Source organism: Prionailurus viverrinus, chromosome D1 (assembly GCF_022837055.1).
Source record: "Prionailurus viverrinus isolate Anna chromosome D1, UM_Priviv_1.0, whole genome shotgun sequence".
In the NCBI taxonomy this organism is placed as follows: domain Eukaryota; kingdom Metazoa; phylum Chordata; class Mammalia; order Carnivora; family Felidae; genus Prionailurus; species Prionailurus viverrinus.
The window spans coordinates 114,090,705-114,109,926 of NC_062570.1; the positions used below are offsets into that span (position 1 = coordinate 114,090,705).

Here is a 19,222-nt window from a genome sequence, read left to right on the forward strand (position 1 = left end):
CAGACCTCCTCCCAGACCTTCTGGCCCTTGGGGCTTCCTGCCCTCTGCCGCTTCACGAGGCCGGCATGGGAGGGGACGGCGTGGGGCGGACAGTGTGGGGCGGACAGTGTGGGAGGGGACAGCAGGTGGGGGACAGCCTGGTAAGGGATAGCAGGAGGTGGACAGTGTGGGAGGGGACATATGGGAGGGAACAGCATGGGGCAGAGAGCATGGGAGGAGATAGCATGGGAGAGACAATGTGAGCAGGGACAGTGTGGAGGGGACAGCATGGGGCAGACAGCATGGAAAGGGACAATAGAGGAGAGACAGCGTGGGAGGAGACAGGGTGGGACAGTGTGGGTGGATAGTGTTGGAGGGGACAGTGTGGACAGTGTGGAACGGACAGCATGGGACAATGTGGGGCAGATAGCGGGGGTGCACAGCATGGGAGGGGACACATGGGAGGGGCAGCGCAGGAGGGGACACGTGGGAAGGGACACGTAGGAGAGACAAAGTGGGAGGAGACACATAGGAGGAGACACTTGGGAGGGGACACATGGGAGGGGCTGATGAGCCTCCACGACGCCTTCACCCCGTCCCCTGCCTCGTTCATCCTCTTTTTTGCCTCTTTTTTGCTTTCATTCGACCTCTCCCTCCTCTTGCCCGCCATCCTGTCCCCATCCCGTCCCCTGTCCCATCCTGTCCTGTCCTTACTCTGTCCTGTCTCTGTCCTCTCTTGTCTTGTCCCCCTCTATCCCTCTCCTATGCCTGTCCTGTCCCCTCCTGTCCCTGTCCTCTTTGCTTCCCTATCCTGTCCCCTCCTGTCCCCATCCTGTCCCCGTCCCCATCACGTCTCCATCCCTGCACGCCCTCTTTATGCCTTCGTGGAGACCTCCTGCCCCTCGCCCCCTCCTCCTTATCCCCTTCCCTGTCTCTCACCTCCTTTCTCTTTCCATGGCCTTGTCCCCACGTCTGCAGGGACACTCTCTAGAAGAGCCTCACAGCCCACGGGCACACGACGCCCCGGCCCCAGCCTCATGTCAAACCCGCGTCTGGACCTCTCCCTTCCTGGGTGGGCAATGCCCCTCACAGCCACGCTCTCACCTTCCAGGGCGGGCCACCGCCAGATCCCGCACTCTCCCTGCCCCCGGGGGCCGCCCAGGGCTACCCCCCCACCAGCTCCCACTTGCCCCTGGACACCTGTGTGGGTCGGCCCCCGGCCACCAACCTGTGCAGAGCCAGTCCGAGCTAGACCAGGCGCTCCTGGGAGCCGTGGCCTCTCCAGCCACCCCTCGGGGCCCATGAGCCACGGGTGCCTTCTCGATGCTGCAGCAGGGGTGTGTGGGGGGGGTGGCGAGCCCACAGGTGCCCGAGGCGCCCAGGCTGCTGCTTGCTCGCCGCCCTGTCCCGCTCTGGTTCGAGGGACGGGACTGGAGCCTGGCCCGAACCTCAGTGCTCTGGGTTCTGGCCCTGACGTCCTGCCCAGGGGGCTGGGCCGCTCAGTCCCCACACCCCCGCGATGCCAGCTCGCTGGGGTTCCTGGGGCGGCTCTGGCTGACAGACCGCTTGGTCCCAGGGCAGCACCACCCACCAGACACCGGGGCTCTGCCAGGCCAAGGGCAGCCCCCTCCCATCTGGGGCCCTGGGTGGGCCTGAGGCAGCCACGCCTCTTTGGAACCTGGTTTGGAGGCCTGGCCTCCCCCCACCCATCGCCTCCTGGGGCCAGCCCCATCCCTTGCCCTGCTGGCCACACAGGGGTCCCCAGAGGCCTCCCGGGCCTGGCGTCCCCAGGGCGGGGGCCAGGCCTGAAGGCTGTCGGGGGTGGGAGGCAGGCGTGGGCACAGGGACTTGTGCCAGGCTCCTCCAGCCTGGAGAGCCTCCCCTGGGAGACTGGGAGCCCAAACGCCGATAAGGACGCCAGCAGGGTGACCCAGCCAGCCCCGTTGGGCTGTGCCAGCCAGGCCGCTGCCTCAGAAAGCCAGGCTCCCAAAGACTGTTAACCCGGGAAGGCAGCCCAGAATTCAGGCGGCCTGTGGAAGTGAGGGCGCCCAGGGTCCCCTTGCTGCCCCCCGGTCATGGCTAATGAGGGCCTGGCCCAAGGTGGGCCCGGGCAGAGTTTTAGATCCCCCGTCACCCCGGGGGCAACAGGAGGGAGCCACCTGTAAGGGGGGTAGAGCTGGGCTGGGGGCTGCAGGAGGAGGGAGTGGTCCCCGGCTGGCCCTGCCCCCCTGAATCTTGGACAGCTGAGGAGGACCCCCACGGCCGCAAGGACTGTGCCAAGCCGTGCCAAGGGTACGGGAGGGGCACGGGGACGAGGCCCCCTGCCCGGGCCCGTTTTTAGCCTGCTTAAACTGGATTCAATTTACGCCCACCCCAGCCAGCTCCCCGCATGTGCCTCTGGAGCTTGTCACCGCGAGGGGCACCGCCTCCGACGCCCCCCTTCCCACCCCGCACCCAGGAGGTCCGTGGCGAAGGATTTCGGTGAAGCACGGGGCCCGGGGGGGGGCAGGCTCCCCCACGCCCCGGGGTGGCCTGGGGGGAGTCACTAGCCTCTCTGCGCCTGGTTTTTTGTCGGTCAAACGAGGACAACGGTCGTCTGCCCAGGCTTCGGGGAGTCACGGCCGAGACACGGGAGACACTAATCTCAGTGAGGGCAGCGGGGATGCCGCCGGCCGCCCGGCCTCTCGGGTCCACGCGTGGGGGTGTAAGCCCGGCCGTGGCTGGGCCTGGAAGCCGTGCGGTCCGTGTGCCTCCGTGAGCGTCCCCGTGTGCGGTGTGCGACTGGCTCGCCGGGGTGCGACAGACGCCCCCACGTTATTCTTTGGGAGACGCTCTCGCCTGCCCTCCACCCCGCCCCCCCGCCCCCCACGAGGGGGCCCAAAGGGCCGCTTCCTTCTGTCTCTGCCCCACTGGCCTCTGCAGGCCCACCTTCCCCGGTCCAGGTCCTCTGGGGGCTCCGGGCCCGCACACCGGCCTGGCCCCCACTCTCGGCTGAGCTGGTGCCACACCTGCCGTGCCCCATCGGTGCCTCCAGGGCGTCCCCTGCTCACCCAGGACAGCAGCTTGACGCTGGGTTTCGGAACGGAGCCGTGGTTACCACCGGACAGGTGTTTGTGGCCCACGTCCTCCTGCGACGAGGGACGTGTGCCCAGCCCGCGTCGGGGCTCCTTCTGTCATCCCTGATGTACGGTACAACTGCCCTCTTGGGCCTCAGTTTCCCCACTTGTTAAGCAGCGCTGGTGAGCCCCGGGGCTTGACCCCCGGTGCCCCTTGGTCCTCTGGCCACAGAAGTTTCTGGATGGGGACAGCAGCAGTGACCCCTGGGCGGCCACATCCCAGCTGGGCAGGGAGGAAGAGGCCCACCTGAGACGCATGGTCCTGCATGAGGGTCCCCTGGTCAGCCGCTCAGGGGCGGGCCTGGCAGAGCCAGAAAAGAACACACGTGAAGCCCGGCAGCTGACTCGTGGGGGTCCACCTAATGAGTGGGGGGGTGGGGGGCGGGTGGCTGTAAGGGAGCATGTCCTGACCCTGGAGCAGGGGGCCCTGGAGCCATGCCTGCGTGGGGCCGGGAGAGAGCCATCACTCAGGGTCTGAGGGACCCGACTGTCCCGAGCTGGAGGGGTCCCGGCTGCTCTCGGCCGACCCGCACACCTTGTCCCTCCTCCTTCCCGGAGTCAGGGCTTGGGTGGAGCTGGGAGTGCTGAGATGCCTGTCTCTCCCTCCAGGAGCGTGCAGTCTGCCCAGCGCGCTCCATGCCGTCAAAGGAGAAGCCAAGGCAGGCTGCATGGAGGAGGCAGCATTTCAGCTAGGCCTTAGACGCCTGGAAGGGTAGAGGAGGAGGAAGGACATTGCAGGTGGCTCAGAGTGAGGCCACGAGAGGCCCGTGGCATGGAGCAGGGGCTCTGAGCCCACCTCTGGCCCTTTGCCTCTGCTCTCCCTCTCGTCCTCTTCGGGGTAGGTACCAGCAGACCACTACTTTACAAAGGGGGAAACTGAGGTCCAGGGAGGACAGGGTCCCGGACCAAAGCCCTACGATGCAGGAGGCAGGATTTCAGCTGGGGAAAATCTGCCTCTGAGGCCCAAGCGCTCACCACGGCCCTGTGGCACCTCCCACGCAGGGCCGGTGCGCTACGGGGGGTGGCGAGTGTGGCCGCAGGGTCCGGCTCCCTCGTCTGTAAAGCAAGGGGTCACAGGGTGGTCCCCAGGGGCCGGCGGGAGCACATCAAGGCCTCGGAAGCGGTGCTGGAGGCCCACTTCTTGCCCTGGGAGCGGCGGGCCGGGGCGGAGGCCCCAGGGCCAGGAGAAGGTCTCCGGGGAGACCGCGGCCCGGCCGAGGCCAGGCGGGTGTGCAGGTGGGAGAGCAGAGGGCGCGCGGCCGGCGGAGCCGAACTAACAGCGGCCGGCGCACGTGCGCACGGCCCACACCCTGCCCACGGCGCCCCGGTCCTGCCCGCCCTGCCCCAGCCCGGGCCGGGGGGCACCTACCTCACGAGGTTCTCCAGGCCCCGTTTGCTGGAACTTCTCCTCAGGAGGGCAGAGCCACTCACGCCGCCGGCCCGGCGACCTGGCCTGACCCCAGCCCTGGGGACGCGGCTGCTCCTTCTTCAAAGGCTGCCGGCCTCTGTCTGCTGCCCTCCCCCTGCTCCTCCTCCTCCACTGGGACCCCTCTCCCCCCTTCCTCTCTTCTTTCTCTCTCCCGTCCCCTCCTTTGCTCCCTCGTCCCCTGTCCCTGTCCCTGGATCCGAGCTGTCGCTCCTTCTGTCTGGCTGTCTGGTCTCTCTGCCTCTGACGCCCCCTCCCACGTCTGCTCTCCCCCTCTGCCTGTCTGTGACCTGTGTCTCTCCACCGGGGGGGGGGGGGGGTCTCCGGGGCTGGCTCCCTGCTGGCTGCCCCCGGGGGGCCGGGTGCCCCTGTCCCCCCCCCGCCCCCCCCCCGTCTGTGCGGCCTCACGCGCTCTGTGGGTCTCCCCTTCAGGACGCCTAGCAGCCGTTTCCCTTTTGTTCCCCCCAGCCCCCTTCTCCCCCCTCGGCCTCCTCCCCCTCCCCCTCCCCCTCCCCCTCCTTCCGAGACTAGTAAAAATGTCAGAGAGAAAACCCTCCAGCCCAGCAGCTCTGGGGCTTAGCGGGACCTCAGCGGCCTGTGATGGGCATCCTGTCCCCTCAGCCACCTTGGCAGCCGCTGGCCTCACTCTCTCTCCAGCCCCCTGCAGCTCATCCCTGCTACTAGCAGGGTATCTCCCCCCTCCCCCCCTCCCCCCCCCCCCCCCACATCTGCCTCTCCATCCCTCCCTGCCTCTCTCCTCGTCCTGGGCCTGGCCTGGCCAGCCCACTGGTCCTCTCCTTTATGGACGTCTTGGATCAAGCCCCCCTGCCCTGCCCCAGCTGGCCTGGGCTCTCGGCTCCTTCCTCGCCAGCCCCCCCCCATCCCTCCCTGCTCCCACACTCAGCCCCTGTCTCCTCTCCTCTCCCTCTGTGGTTCTCTCTGCCCCTATCTCTGTTTCCCTCCCTCCCCCTCCCTCCCTCCCCCTCCCTTCCTCTCCCCTCCCTTCCTCTTCTCCCTCTCTCCCCTCCCTCCCTCCCCCTCCCTCCCTCCCCTCCCTCCTGGTTCTCCAGTTTTCCCCTTGTTTATGCCCAGCTCTCTGCTCCACTGATCACCTCGAGGGGGGAATCCTCTCGGCTCCCCGAATGGGGAGCCCCTGCCCGCCCCGGCCCCTGCCCGACTACCCTGGGAGCTCAGAGCAGGGAGACCCCAGAGGCAGAGACAAACACGGCCAGCCCCGTGCGGTACCAGAGAGCACGCTCCCAGGGTGGCCGGTGGGCACAAGGTCAGTGCGGTGCCCTGGCCAGCGGGCCCCCTGCCCCCGTGCGCTGGCCAAGGCCCGGGAGGTGCAGCCCAGCCCACTGTTCCTCTGGTTGGGCTTAGTCGCCGTGACTCACTAGAGAATGCTCGCGGGCGAGTGACCGGACAAGGCGGGAACTGGACTCATGTCGGCGGGGCGTCACTGAGCCCAGCTCAGTGCCCAGCGGTCTTACATCCAGCGGCTCGCCCGGCTCGCCAGCCCTCACGGCCGCTCTGAGAGGCAGACGCCAACGCACCCAGGTCCCGCGTGGGGAAACCGAGGCACAGACCGGTGTTCGAGGTCTCCGAACCGGGACCGGAGAGCCAGAACCACGACCCGGTCTGCTGACCGCCTGTCCCTGCCGCCCTCCGTCCCCGCAGCACAGTGGCATGGCCGCTCTCACCTCCCCAGCTATCCTGACCTCGTGCCGGCCCGGGTGCCCAGCTAGCCTGACCTCGTGCTGGCGCAGGTGGCCAGGACTGAGACCACCCGGGGGATGTGTGACCGGACAGAGGCGAGGCTACGATCAGATGGGCGAGCGGCACGCACGCGAGCGAGTCACTGTGAGGGCAGTGAGTGTTGGACGGGCAGCCCCGTGGGCCCACAGCTCAGGTCCGCAGTGACTCAGGGGGCGGCTGGCCGGCGCAGACTTCGTGGGGGTCATGAAGTCTGGCTCCTTCCGCCCTCCACAGGCCAGTCCCGTGGCCAGTCCTGGAGGGGCACCCGCAGCTCTCCCCTCCCGCAACCCCGGGGAAGCCAGAGAACGCGGGTGTCGTGCCCACGACCCATCCCCAGCATCCTGCCAGAGCTGTCCACTCCTCAAGCTTCTAGCAGAGCACGGAAAAGGGATGGGGAGCAGGGCCGCAGGGTCGGTCCTCAGGCTGAGCCAGATCACCCAGGGAGAGTGAGCCCGAGCCTCTTTTCCATCTCAACCTGCGCATTCCCCCACCTCCCACCCCCGCCTCCTGTTCTCGCTTCTGGAATCCCAGTCACAGACAGCCAGGAAGGGAATGTGCCAAGGTATAGTTTGGTTCAAAAGAAGGAAAAATATTCCCATGGGGAGAAGGCTGCCTCGGATGTCAGGAGTTCTCTGTCACTAAGAACTTAAAATAGAATTACTTGATTATCTATCAGAAATGCCGGTGGGTGGGAGGTGGCAAAAATAGCTCTTTAAATGCAGCAGCCGGCATTCGTAGCTTTATAACTGGAGCATGTCCTAATAGGAACAACAGGGCAGAGTATTTGACGTCAACCTTCCTGTGGTTTCCCCATGCATCTAACCATCCAGTCATCCACCACTCATCTGTCATCCACCCACCCACCCACCCATCCACCCTCCATTCATCCATTCGCCCATTCATCATCTACCCATCCTCCTTCCATTCATTTACCCATCTACCAATCATCCATCTATCATCCATCCACCCGCCTACCCATCTGTCCATCCGCCATCCATCCATCATCCATTCACTCATTCACCCATCCATCCATCATCCATTATCCATCCATTATCCATCCATCTATCCATCCACCCATCCATCCTCCATCCATTCACCCACCCTACCCATCCATCCCACCATCCATCCTCCAACCATTATCCATCCATCTGTCCACCCTCCATCTGTCCATCCACCCATCCACTCATCTACCCACCACTCATCCATCCATCCACTCATCCATTCATCCATCCATCTATTTACCCTCCATCCATCCACTATTCATCCATCCATCATCCACCCATCCTCTCTATAGAGTGATTTTTTCCCCATAGATCATTATTAGCACATCAACTTCTCAGGGTATCTATATATTCATTTACCCACATAAGAACAAGATATCCTTCCATCAATCCATTCAATCATTTATCAATACATATATATCTGTGTCTATTCATCTTTCTTTACATTTCTCCACTGAGCAAGTATCTATCCATCTAACCATCCACCCACTCATCCACCCCTCCATTCATCCATCCACTCCCTCTACACACACACATCCATCCATCTATTTATCTAAATGTCATAATACATATAAAACACTTAGAAGCATCCATCCACTTGGAGCATGATAACCACTCACATAGTTACCTATGTGTTCAACTGTCAATTCTATATCTATTTGCTTAGCTACCCAACCAGTGAACTATCTGTTCATTCTTTAATATATCCTCTATCGCTCCAAATATGTTTCCGTCCTCACTTTCATTCATATCTCCAAAGTATTTACTATTAATCAATCTCATTCATACACTCACTCATATATGTGTCCATCCATCTTCCCATATAGCAAGTCATGTATATGTGCATAAACACATATCTGTTTATCTTTCCATATATGTGTTTGCCAATTACTTTGACCATTGAGCCATCCAAATGAGTTAATACTTAAAATAGTTGCTGCAACCTGGTAAACCTCCAAAAAAAGTTACTTTCAGCCATACTATCACTCATCCATAGTTCATCTAAGCAAGCATCCATGTATTCATACCTCCAATTATCCTCAAAGATTTGTTCAATCTATTCATATCATTTTCAACACTTACTGTATTCACTTTTTAGGTACTGGGGATTTAGCATTAACAAAGTCCCTGTTCTCACAGGGTGACATTTTAGCTAGAACAACAACAAAAACAAACAAGTAAGTATATATTGAAATATATCAAATGATGGTAAATGCTATAGAAAATATCCTCTCCAGGGTGGGAGGATATGGAGATCTGGAGGATATATGATAGTCAAAGAAAACCCCTTAGGAAGGAATAAGCTTTTCCTTATTTGAAAAGAGACTTGAGAAATATTAGCGACAGCTATATGCATTGGTGGGAGAAAGTGGCCTAGAAAGAGAGAACAGTGAGTGAAAAACTCCTGATTCAGGTGCATCTGTTCATCAGTCTACCTCTTCAATAGTTTATCTAGCTTATCCACCCAACCATACGTCTATTTACTCACTGTCTGTCTTTCCATTCATCTACTATTTCCTATTTTTGCCAATCTGTCCATTGGATTGATTCTACTTATTTTTTTAATTAGAATGTTTTTGAATGTTTCTTTGTTTTTGAGAGAGAGAGAAAGACAGGGCACGAGTGGAAGAGGGACAGAGAGAGAGGGAGATACAGGATCTGAAGGAGGCTCCAGGCTCTGAGCTGTCAGCACAGAGCCCAACGCAGGGCTTGAACCCAAAAACCATGAGATCATGACCTAAGCCAAAGTCGGATGCTCAACCAACTGAGCCACCCAGGCGCCCCTCCATTAGATTGATTTTAGATCAATGGATCAATTTTGTCCATTGATTTTAGATCTGTCCATCTAAAACTCTATCCATTATCCATCCATATGTCTTTTATTATTTTTTTATCATTATTATTTTATTATTTATTTTTTAGTTAATATACAATGCAATATTGATTTTAGAAGTAGAATTCAGTGATTCATCATTTATATACAATTCCGAGTGCTCATCGCAACAAGTTCCTTCTTTTTTTAAAATTTTTTAAAATCTTTATTTTTGAGAGAGAGAGACAGCATGTGAGGGGGGGAGGAGCAGAGAGAGAGGGAGACACAGAATCTGAAGCAGGCTCCAGACTCTGAGCCGTCAGCACAGAGCCTTAGGCGGGGCTCGAACTCATGAACTGTGAGATCATAACCTGAGCCCAAGTTGGACACTCAACGGACTGAGCCACCCAGGCGCCCCACAAGTTCCTTCTTAATACACATTATCCCTCTAACCTACCTCCCACCCACCTGCCTCCATCAGTCCTCAGTTTGTTCTCTATCATTAAAAGCCTTTTGTGGTTGGTTTCCCTTTCATCCATATGTCTTCATAACCTTCTATTAGTCTACCAATAAGCTATCTGTCAACATGCCATCCAATTACCCATGAGCTTATCCATACTTCCATTCCATGTGTCCATTCACCAATCCATCCATCCATCCATCCATCCATTTACCTACCCACCCACCCACCTATCCATCCATCCATCTTCCATACCTACATACATCTATCCACACATCCATCTACCCATCCATCATCTATCCACTCATCCATCATCCATTCACACAGCTATCCCTCTGTCCATTCATCCATCATTCATCACCCACTCACCCACCCACTCATTATTCATCATCCATCCACCCACCCATCATCTACCTACACATCCATCCATCTGTCCATCTATCCACCCATCCATAATCTGTCTGCACAAACATCTATCTGTCCATCCATCCATTCGTCATCCATCTATTCATTATCCACCCATCCACTCACCCACCCATCCACCTATCCACCCTCCATCCATCCGTCCCTTATCCATCTATCCATCATTCATCTATCCATTCATCCTCCCACCATCTATCCATCCACCCATCCATCTACCCCTTCATCCATCCATTCCTCCATTATCCATCATCCATCCATCCATTAAACTGTTCCTAATTCCTACCTTTCTTCACCCACTTTTCCTTTCATTCAGACTTTTCTCCATCATTAAGTCTTTTAGTTTCTTTTTTTCTTTTTTCTGTGACTAAGACACGGCTCATAGGCTTGTAGCCCAAGAAGATAAAAGAGAAGACTCTCATGGCCCAGTAGGCTGAGTGCCAAAATAGAGCTTAAATAAGGACCAGAGAAGTAGGAATCTGTCCTCTTGTTCAAACATCCTCAACACACACACGCTCACAGAGTGGTATCCCAATGAAAGATGCAATAGGCACCCAGGTGGGGGTGGGGAGAAGGGGTAAGAGGGTGACCTCATGGCTCCTAGTGACCCTGGATAGAGAAATGTCTCTGGTTTACACTGGAGGCAGCCTCCAAATGCCCTGAGCCCTCATATGTCTTATGGGGGCCTCAGCCCAGCAGAGAGAGAAGAGCCAGGGTGGTGGGTGTAGTGAGAAAGCTGGGACTGGGTTGGGAGCGAGACCAAGGGAAAGACTGAAGGTTTCTTTCTAGGTTCCTCCGGAAACAACTGGCTAGATCCATCTGTCCTGAGCCCCACTTCTCTCCTGAGAGGTGGTACCTGGGGGAGGACGAGAAGGCAGCCTTGGGTGACCTTGGCACCAAAACTATAAAAATAACGAGTTATGCCCAGGAAGGGGGACAGACGCCTATGGAGTGTGGGGCTGTGCTCCTCCCTGGGAGCAGGAAGGAGCAGCATCTGAGGTCCCATCTGCCAAGCACAAAGCAGGGCAGTGACTGTCCCCCTCTCCTCCCACACAGTCCATGTGGCAGCTGAGGAAGCCGAGGCTCTGGGGGGTGGGGGAACTGGTGCAGAACCTGCCACCCCCTCCCCCCCCCACACACACACTGCTACTGTCACACCCCACCTCTGCTGGCTGTCCCTGCTGCCTTCTGCACAACCATACAGCTGCCCCTGTGGCAGGCTCCAGGGTCCGAGTCCCTCCCACTCTTGCCGGGGGGAGGTGGGTGCCTCGGAGGGGGCCACAGGCAGGCTCTGGGTTCCCAGACAGTCCCTCCCTGCCAGCCAGTAGGACTAGACAGTGGTCCCTCCACCACCCCACCAGCTCCCAACTTGGCCGCTTGGAGGCAGTTAGCTGATGGAGTTTGGACAGGGCTGCCCGCCCCCCCCACCCAGGAAAGGGTGAGGGGCTTTCTTCCCCACCTCCTGTCCCCCACTTCTTAATGGCCTGTGTCCGGCACCACAAGGCTCTGCTGGCCAACAGGGTTAGGAGGCCTGATTTCTAATATTCCCTCAGCTCCTATCCGCCTCACACCCCACACAGACCCCCAGCCCCCCTGTCCAGGCTCATGGGGTGGGGGCAGGGGCGGGGTGGGGCTGGCTTGTGACTATGTACTCCTACCCCTAGGAAGGTTTGAGAACTCCCTTCGCTGGTTGCCCTGGATCCCCAATATCCGAGAAGATGTTAGGAGCCCCTGGAAAGAGGCTTCCCTGAGATGAACTGGCTGTGAGCCCTGGGAGCGACGCCTCTCGAAAAAATCAGCTTGTTCTGATAGGGCCACGTCCCATTTCTGCCTTTGGGGAGGTCTCTGGAGGTGACTTCTCAGCTATGCCTTATTCTGGATGGGCCTCAGGGAGCACCGGCCTCACCCCTACGGGAACCCGCTGGGAGCAGAGCCATCAGGCAGCCCTGTGTGGGGTTATTGAGCACCTCTGAGAGGCAGCCCGGATGCCCTGGGCCTACACCCCAACCTTGAGCCAGAGCGGGTCCCAGAGCGGGTTGTTAGGACACACACCTCCAAGCTGGGGTCAGCCAGTGTCCCTCCAGGTTTGGGACAGTGTCTCTTGGCAGTTCATTCGGCCCTTAAAGCCTTGGTTTCTCCCCGTCAAGTGCCTCACTGGCTAATGGGAACCTCTGTTTGAAGAGCTTGGTGAAGGCTGGCACATGGGGGAAACTGAGGCCTCAGGGGTGGAGCTTACTTGTTCCAGAAAGAGCCATGCCTCTGGAACCCTGTGCCCCTCCTCCTGCTCCTCCCCCTGCACTGGGGGCTCAGACCCCAGGAGAGCAAAGCTCAAGCCCTCAGCCTCACTGCTGGGACCCTCATCTTCCCAACTGAGGGCCCGCCCACCACTCTGACAACCTCTGAGGGAGACTGAGGCAGAGGTGGGCTAGTGGGGTCGTGCAGGCCAGCCACCGCACGGATCTACAGTGTCACCCTGTCTGGGGCCTCCCCTATTCTGGTCCCTGAGACCCTCCTGGTGCTGCCCCTGTGTGCCTCCAGCATTGTTTGTATGAGGAGGCAGATGGGGACCAGGGAGGGGGCCAGGATGCAAGAGAGAATTTCCGGCTTCCTGAATCAGCAGTGGGGGGGGGGGGGCTGCAATGTCCCCAAGTATGGTGTGGTGTCCTCTCCCTGTCCCCCACCTAGGGCAAGAATGTGACAGGGCCCAGAGGGAAGGCAAGAGGAAGCCAGTGACCTCCGCCAGCCCAGGCACGGGAGAAGGCATCCATCATCTGGGCTGAGCTCAGCCTCCCCCTCCCTGGGAAATTTCCGGGAGCCAGAGACCCCTGACCGGGAGGGAGGAGGAGAGGGGGCCCACCTGGGAGTCTAAGGCCTGACCCAGCTCTGACTGCAGTCCTCAGGTCTGGAGCCTGGGCAGGGCTGGGAAGGAGCCCTGGGGAGCCACGCCCAGTGCACCCACCCGCAGCCCACCGCCAAGGCCAGCACCTGCTTCCACTCTCCCTCCTTCACGGCCTGGGGCGCTGCCTGCTGCCCCAGAGCCGTGCACCCCGGCTCTGCCAGGTGGTGTCCAGCCTCACTGGGAGGGCAAGGGGTGAAGGACCACCAGGGGGTCTGGCGGTGTGTGGGGGTCCCGACCCGTGGGGTGCTGCCCCTCCAAGGCCACAGACCCCTCCCACCCTGGCTCCCTGAGGGAGTCAGGAAGATGAAGTCCAGGGTGTCCACAGCCCCCAGGCTAGCTGAGCTCCCTCCTTCAGCCGCCAGACACCCATAGCCCGAGGGGACTTGTGGCCTCCTTCCTGAAGACCCTGGGGTCCAAAGAGCAAGGCCAAGGGGTTCTGCAGGGACAGATAGCCCAGAAGGGGACTCTGCCCAGGGTGGCCCCGAAGGTGGTCCCTGCCCTCTCTTAGGTCTCTGCCCTGCCTCTTAGCTCCACACATGGAGAAGTGCTGGGCCAGCATCCCTGAATCACGTGGGACCAGGAGCCATGCCCTGCCTGAGGGGCAGTGGGGGTCAGGAGCCCAGGGGGCAGGGAAACAGCAGCTTACCCAAACCTGGCCCCGATCAGTGTCCTCAGGGCCAGAGCTGCCCTGAGGCAGTTGGGGGGGGGGGGTTGGTGCTTAGGACCAGGGTTCCCAGTCAGGACTAAGGCCCCAGGACAGGACCAGGGTCCCAGGACAGGACCAGGGCTCCAGGATAGGACCAGGCTTTCCAGGATAGAATCATGGTTCCCAGGACAGGACCAGGGCTCCAGGACAAGACCAGGGCTCCAGGACAGGACCAGGGCTCCAGGACAGGACCAGGACTCCTGGACAGGGCCAGGGCCCCAGGACAGGACCAGGGCTCCAGGATAGGACCAGGACTCCAGGACTGACCAGGGCTCCAGGACAGGACCAAGTCTCCCAGGACAGAACCAGGGCTCCAGGACAGGACCAAGGGTCCCAGGACAGGACCAGGGCTCCAGGACAGGACCAGGGCTCCAGGACAGGACCAGGGTTCCCAAGGTAGGATCAGGGCTCCCAGGACAGAAACAGGGCTCCAGGACAGGACCGGGGTTCCCAAGGTAGAATCAGGGCTCCCAGGACAGAAATAGGCCTCCAGGACAGGACCAGGGATCCAGGACAGGACCAGGGTTCCCAAGGTAGGATCAGGGCTCCCAGGACAGAAATAGGGCTCCAGGACAGGACCGGGGTTCCCAAGGTAGAATCAGGGCTCCCAGGACAGAAATAGGCCTCCAGGATAGGACCAGGACTCCAGGACAGGACCAGGGCCCCAGGACAGGACCAGGGCTCCAGGACAGGATCAGGGCTCCAGGACAGGACCAAGGCTCCCAGGACAGGGCCAGGGCCCCAGGACAGGACCAGGGCCCCAGGACAGGACCAGGGCCCCAGGACAGGACCAGGGTTCCCAAGGTAGGATCAGGGCTCCCAGGACAGAAACAGGCCTCCAGGATAGGACCAGGACTCCAGGACTGACCAGGACTCCAGGACAGGACCAGTGATCCCAGGACAGGACTAGGGCTCCCAGGCTGGGGTCTGACCACAGGCAGTGGCAGATGCAAAGGAAGCCGAGGGCATTGGTCACTGCAGGTGGGCCTGGTGGGCCTTTGGAAACCTGGCAATGGGGCAGGACAGCCAGGCAGGGCTTGGAAGGAAAGTCTGCAGTGACTCTGGCACCTGTCAGAACTGGGAGGTGCTTTTAGCAAATCCTGGAGGGGAAGTGAGGTCTGAGGACCCAGGGCCGGCCTGCAGGGGCCTCCGGGGGTATGGCTTTTGCTGCCCCGTGGTGAATGGTTCCGCATGTGGGGTCCAGTGGCCTCGTGGAGAAAGAGCATGCTGGGGACAGGGGTACGGAGACCCCTGGGAGAGGGCATCTTTGCCAAGCTGGGGAGCAGGCCGGGCTGGGGCAGGGGGGAGGCCCATCTGCAGTGTGGGGCAGCTCTCCTGTCACGTGGACATGGGGAGGGCCCAGCACAGCCTGGTCTGGCCCTGGTGAAGTTCGGAGTGCACGCTGGGGGTGCACATGGGGCCTCCAAGGGGTTGGGATTCCGGGATCCAGACTTGCCAAGCCCAGGACCCTGGGACATCCTGAGACTCCCTTCCATGCACTGTGTGGAGGCCCTGTCCCCGCTCTCCTCAGGGTCTCAGGTCCATGGCTCCCCACAGGGAGGGGTGCAGGGCCACACCTCAGCTCCACCGGGGGACCCCACAGAGACCCGTGGTCCTGGCCAGCCCTGTGGGACCCCACAGCTGGGCAGCCAGAGCAAGGAGAGGGTGTCTTGACCTGGCCCACAAGTGGGACCGAGGAGGGGCAAGCACCCTGCCCAGGGCACGTTGTTGGGGTACGCCCCGTCCTAGGCCCTAATGTGAGGTTCTGAGAGGAGAGGCCCCATCCTGGGGCTGTCTGAGGGAGGTGGTCCCATCCTGGGGCAGTCTGAGAGGGGAAGCCTCATCCTGGGGCAGTCTGAGGGAGGTGGCCCAATCCTGGGGCAGTCTGAGGAGGATGGCCCATCCTGGGGCAGTCTGAGAGGGAAAGCCCTCTCCTGGGGTAGTCTGAGGAAGTGGCCCCATCCTGGGGCAGTCTGAGGGGGATGGCCCCATCCTAGGGCAGTCTGAGGGAGGTGGGCCCATGCTAGGGCAGTCTGAGAGGGAAGGCCTCATCCTGTAGCAGTCTGAGGGGGATGGCCCCATCCTGGGGCAGTCTGAGGGGGGGTGGCCCCATCCTAGGGCAGTCTGAGGGAGGTGGGCCCATGCTAGGGCAGTCTGAGAGGGAAGGTCTCATCCTGTAGCAGTCTGAGGGGGATGGCCCCATCCTGGGGCAGTCTAAGGGAGGTGGACCCATGCTAGGGCAGTCTAAGAGGGGAGGCCCCATCTTGGGGCAGTCTGAGGGAGCTGAAACCATCTTAGAGTAGTCTGAGGGGGGTGGCCCCATCCTGAGGCAGTCAAGAAAGGGAGGCCTAATCCTGGGGCAGTCTGAGGGGGGTGGTCCCATCCTGTAGCAGTCTGAGGGAGGTGGCCCCATCCCGAGGTAGTCTGAGAGGGGAGACCTCATCCTGGGAGCAGTCTGAGGGGGATGGCCCCATCCTGGGGCAGTCTGAGCAGGGTGGCCCCATCCCAGGGCAGTCTGAGGGGGGTGACCCCATCCTGGGCAGTCTGAGGGAGGTGGCCCCATCTTAGGGCAGTCTGGCAGGGGTTAGTCTGAGGGGGGTGGCCCCATCTTGGAACAGTCTGAGGGGACAGTCTGAGGGGACAGCCCATTGCCCAGTTGCAGGGAGGAGGCCTGACCTGGCTGGATAGGAGGGGCGATGTCTTGGATGCAGGCAATAGAGGGGGTCTGGGGGCAGGTCTTATCTGGAATGCTCCAGCCCCAACCTGTCCAGCCTTGGCTCTCCTGGGGTCTCCCATGGGGGCTTCCCAGGTCACACATCCCCATCCTGGGCAACGACTTCTCACCCACGCTGGACAGGAAAATCCCAGTTCCCTTAGTCACCTTGTGAAATGACAACCGTGCCTCACCCTGGGTCTCAGTTTCGTTCTGACACCACATTGGGGGGGGAGGGGTGCTTGGGGGGGGGGGTCCCAGGCCCTAAGGGGCCAGGGGCATTCAGCCAGCTCTCAGGCCGAGCTCCTGACCGAGCAGGCACAGGTGCCTCCCCGCCTGCCTGGGCCTCAGCCGCGGTCCACGCCGTCCTCTGTGTCCTCCGCCCACGGGACAGCTGGGGTGGGGGGGTCAAGGAGGGAGGCGGGGATGCCCCGGCCAGGCTGCTCAAGCCGTGCCCTTCTATGGGCACACGGTGGCCGGAGGAACACGAGACAGGCTGATGGGAGGAGACATTCCTGAGTGGGGCACAGCTGTCTGCCGGTCGCCCCCTCCCCCCAGCGCTCGGGCCCCTGAACCCCCGAAGCAGGGCGCCCTGTGGGCCTGGGCGAGGGGAAGGCACCCTTCCACCTGCCTCACGCACACATGCACACTCATGGCAGAGACTTCCAGATCGGTTCCCTCGTTACGAATAACGTCGCCACAGGATCAGGGAGGCGACAACAACCTCAGTGGTTAGAATCCACTGAACAAGTCAGCCCTGAGGCTGTGGGGACCTGGCCGGCGGCTCCGCCCTGCCCAGCAGGTGCTGCGGGGGGCGGGGGGGGGGGGAGCAGACGGAGCTGACCAGCAGCGCCCTCCTCTCCATGCTGGTGGCTCTGGGTGTCCTGTCCCTGCACAGGCTGGCACCCAGCGGCTCCGCGGGGCTCCCTGCCCAGCTCTGGGTGTGCTGGCACTCCCCTTCTGCCCGCGTCCGCCTCCCGCGCCATCTCTAAGCAACAGCGGCTGCAGCACTGGGAACAGGCAGTGGCCAGCATCGTCACCTCCATCACCTGGGCGGGGGCGGGCGGGGGACCCGGCCCGGCCTCCAGCAAGGGCTTCGAGGGCCTGGGGCCAAGCAGCCCCTCCCGGCCAGGCCCTCCCACGCCCACCTCCTGCCGGGGTGAGGCCCTGAGTCCCTGCCTCGGGGGTCCGGGCCTCCGTGTCCTGGGTCAGCATCCCAGCGGCTGGGGCGCGAAGCCGGCCTCTCCCGCCGAAGCCCGGCTACAGAGGCCGACTGGAGAGACACGCATCCACCGCGGGATGAGACGGGGACCCCGGGAAGTACCCTGCAGCCACCTGCTGCCCCAAGTCCCGGTGGCCCCATCCACCCCCAGATTAAGCGTCCCCCAGTGTGAATGCGAACTCTCCCGTGCGCTCAGAACGGACTCTTACCCGGCGTCTTTGTCCACCAGTAGTGCCTCCTGCTCCTCGGAGCCAGGGTGGCTCGGAGCCTCTGCCATCGGGCCGGGGTCCGGGCCGCTTGGGGCTGTGCGTGTGCCTGTGACTCCGGCTGCTCCCTCAGACGGCTGGTCCCAGAGTCCCCCTCCCCCAGCTAGGTTTCACTTCCCCCTTCCGGCTGCAGGTTGAGGTTTGAAGGGCACTGGGGCTGGGGTTGGGGTGTTGTTTTTTAATCTGTTGATGCAAGAGAAGAGGAAAAAAAAAAAACCAACCAGTCATCAGGAAGTGTTAAGCAAGTTGCAAGGGCCAGCGGTGACAGAGAGGGGCCCCGGGAAGGCAGCAGTGCGTGCACGGGCCAGACAGTGTCGGGACGCCTGTCGGGGAGCCCCCGTGGGCTCCTGAATCCCCCACAGTCCTGGATGGAAGTCTGGGAGCGGCAGGCCGTGCATAAGCACCAGGACACGGGTCCGGCCCCCAAGCCTCCACGATAAGCATCATCTCTCTGGACGGAAGCCTCCCGGGAGCGAAGCACAGATGCACCTGTTCTCCGAGCCTCTCGAGGCCACACCTCGGGCCCCCCGACTGGTCTGAGCTCTTCAGGCCACTGACCGCTGGGGCCCTGCAGAAATGCCCCGCGCCGCACACCCCTGCTTCCTTTACTTCCCTGAGCTGCTGGGTTCCCCGGTCTCCTGCTGCCCCTCCCGGTCTCCCCGCCCCCATACTCAGGGAGCTTGGAGCTGACTTGGCACCAGCAGCGTCACCAGGCCCTGGAGGTGGGGGCGTAGGGGCTCCCCAGGGAGGCGGGGAGGGCAGTGGCGCCCCCAGAGTGTTCATGCTTCAGGGTGGGGCCTGGCCAAGGGACAAGCCGACTGGGAGGCGGTGAGGCGCCCTCGTCCCCACCCACACGCACCGAGGAGCCTCCCCATTCAACACTGTGAAGGGGGTCCCGCACCAGGACTGCGCAGGGCCACCGGGAGCTCTCAGCCTGCTGCCTCCCCTGTCCCCCCTGTGGTTCCTAGGGTCACTCTCGCTGTCCTGCCACGGACCAGGATGCAGTGGCTGGACGTCCGTCCGAGTGGGGGCTGGGCCTCAGCATCGCGGCCAGCATTCCCAGGGCCACGGGCCACCCCGGATCGGCCCGCCATTTGGTCCTTCCTCTGCCCCTACGGTGAGGTCGGCCCCAACATCACAGCTGGGAAATTTAGGGGCCTTGCCAGGAATGGTGAGGGCAGATAGAGGCTGGGCTCCCCTCCCAAGACATGGCTTCCGGCCGCCACCGCTGTCCCCTGATTCAAGGGCCTGGTGCGGCGTGAAAAGGCGGGGCCTCTGGGTCAAACGCTATTAAGAATGTCAAAAGGGAGACCGTGGAGCTTGAAAGCAGGGCCGAGGGGGGCGCCGCCCTGACCCGCCGCACCCGCCCGTTCACCCCCTCTCAGGCCCTGGCCCTTGTGACCCTCTGGACGCTCGCCGGACCCCAGGGCCCTCGCGGGCTGCTGG

The 19,222-nt window shown here is 61.3% G+C and overlaps 1 protein-coding gene across 3 annotated transcripts in view; it reads right to left on the reverse strand.

Annotated features, from left to right (window-relative positions):
• Positions 1-17,898, reverse strand: part of LSP1 (lymphocyte specific protein 1) — a 38,123-nt gene extending 20,225 nt beyond the window's left edge. Inside the window, exon 1 of one of the 3 annotated variants that reach the window (XM_047877538.1) lies at positions 17,720-17,898. In XM_047877538.1, coding sequence (XP_047733494.1) covers positions 17,720-17,787 — 68 coding nt within the window. In that variant the 5' untranslated portion in view covers positions 17,788-17,898. Of the gene's footprint in view, positions 1-1,207; positions 1,395-4,464; positions 4,653-17,719 lie in introns of those variants that run through there. The other 2 variants (XM_047877537.1, XM_047877539.1) reach the window with 2 other exon arrangements.
• Positions 17,899-19,222: the final 1,324 nt, after the last annotated feature.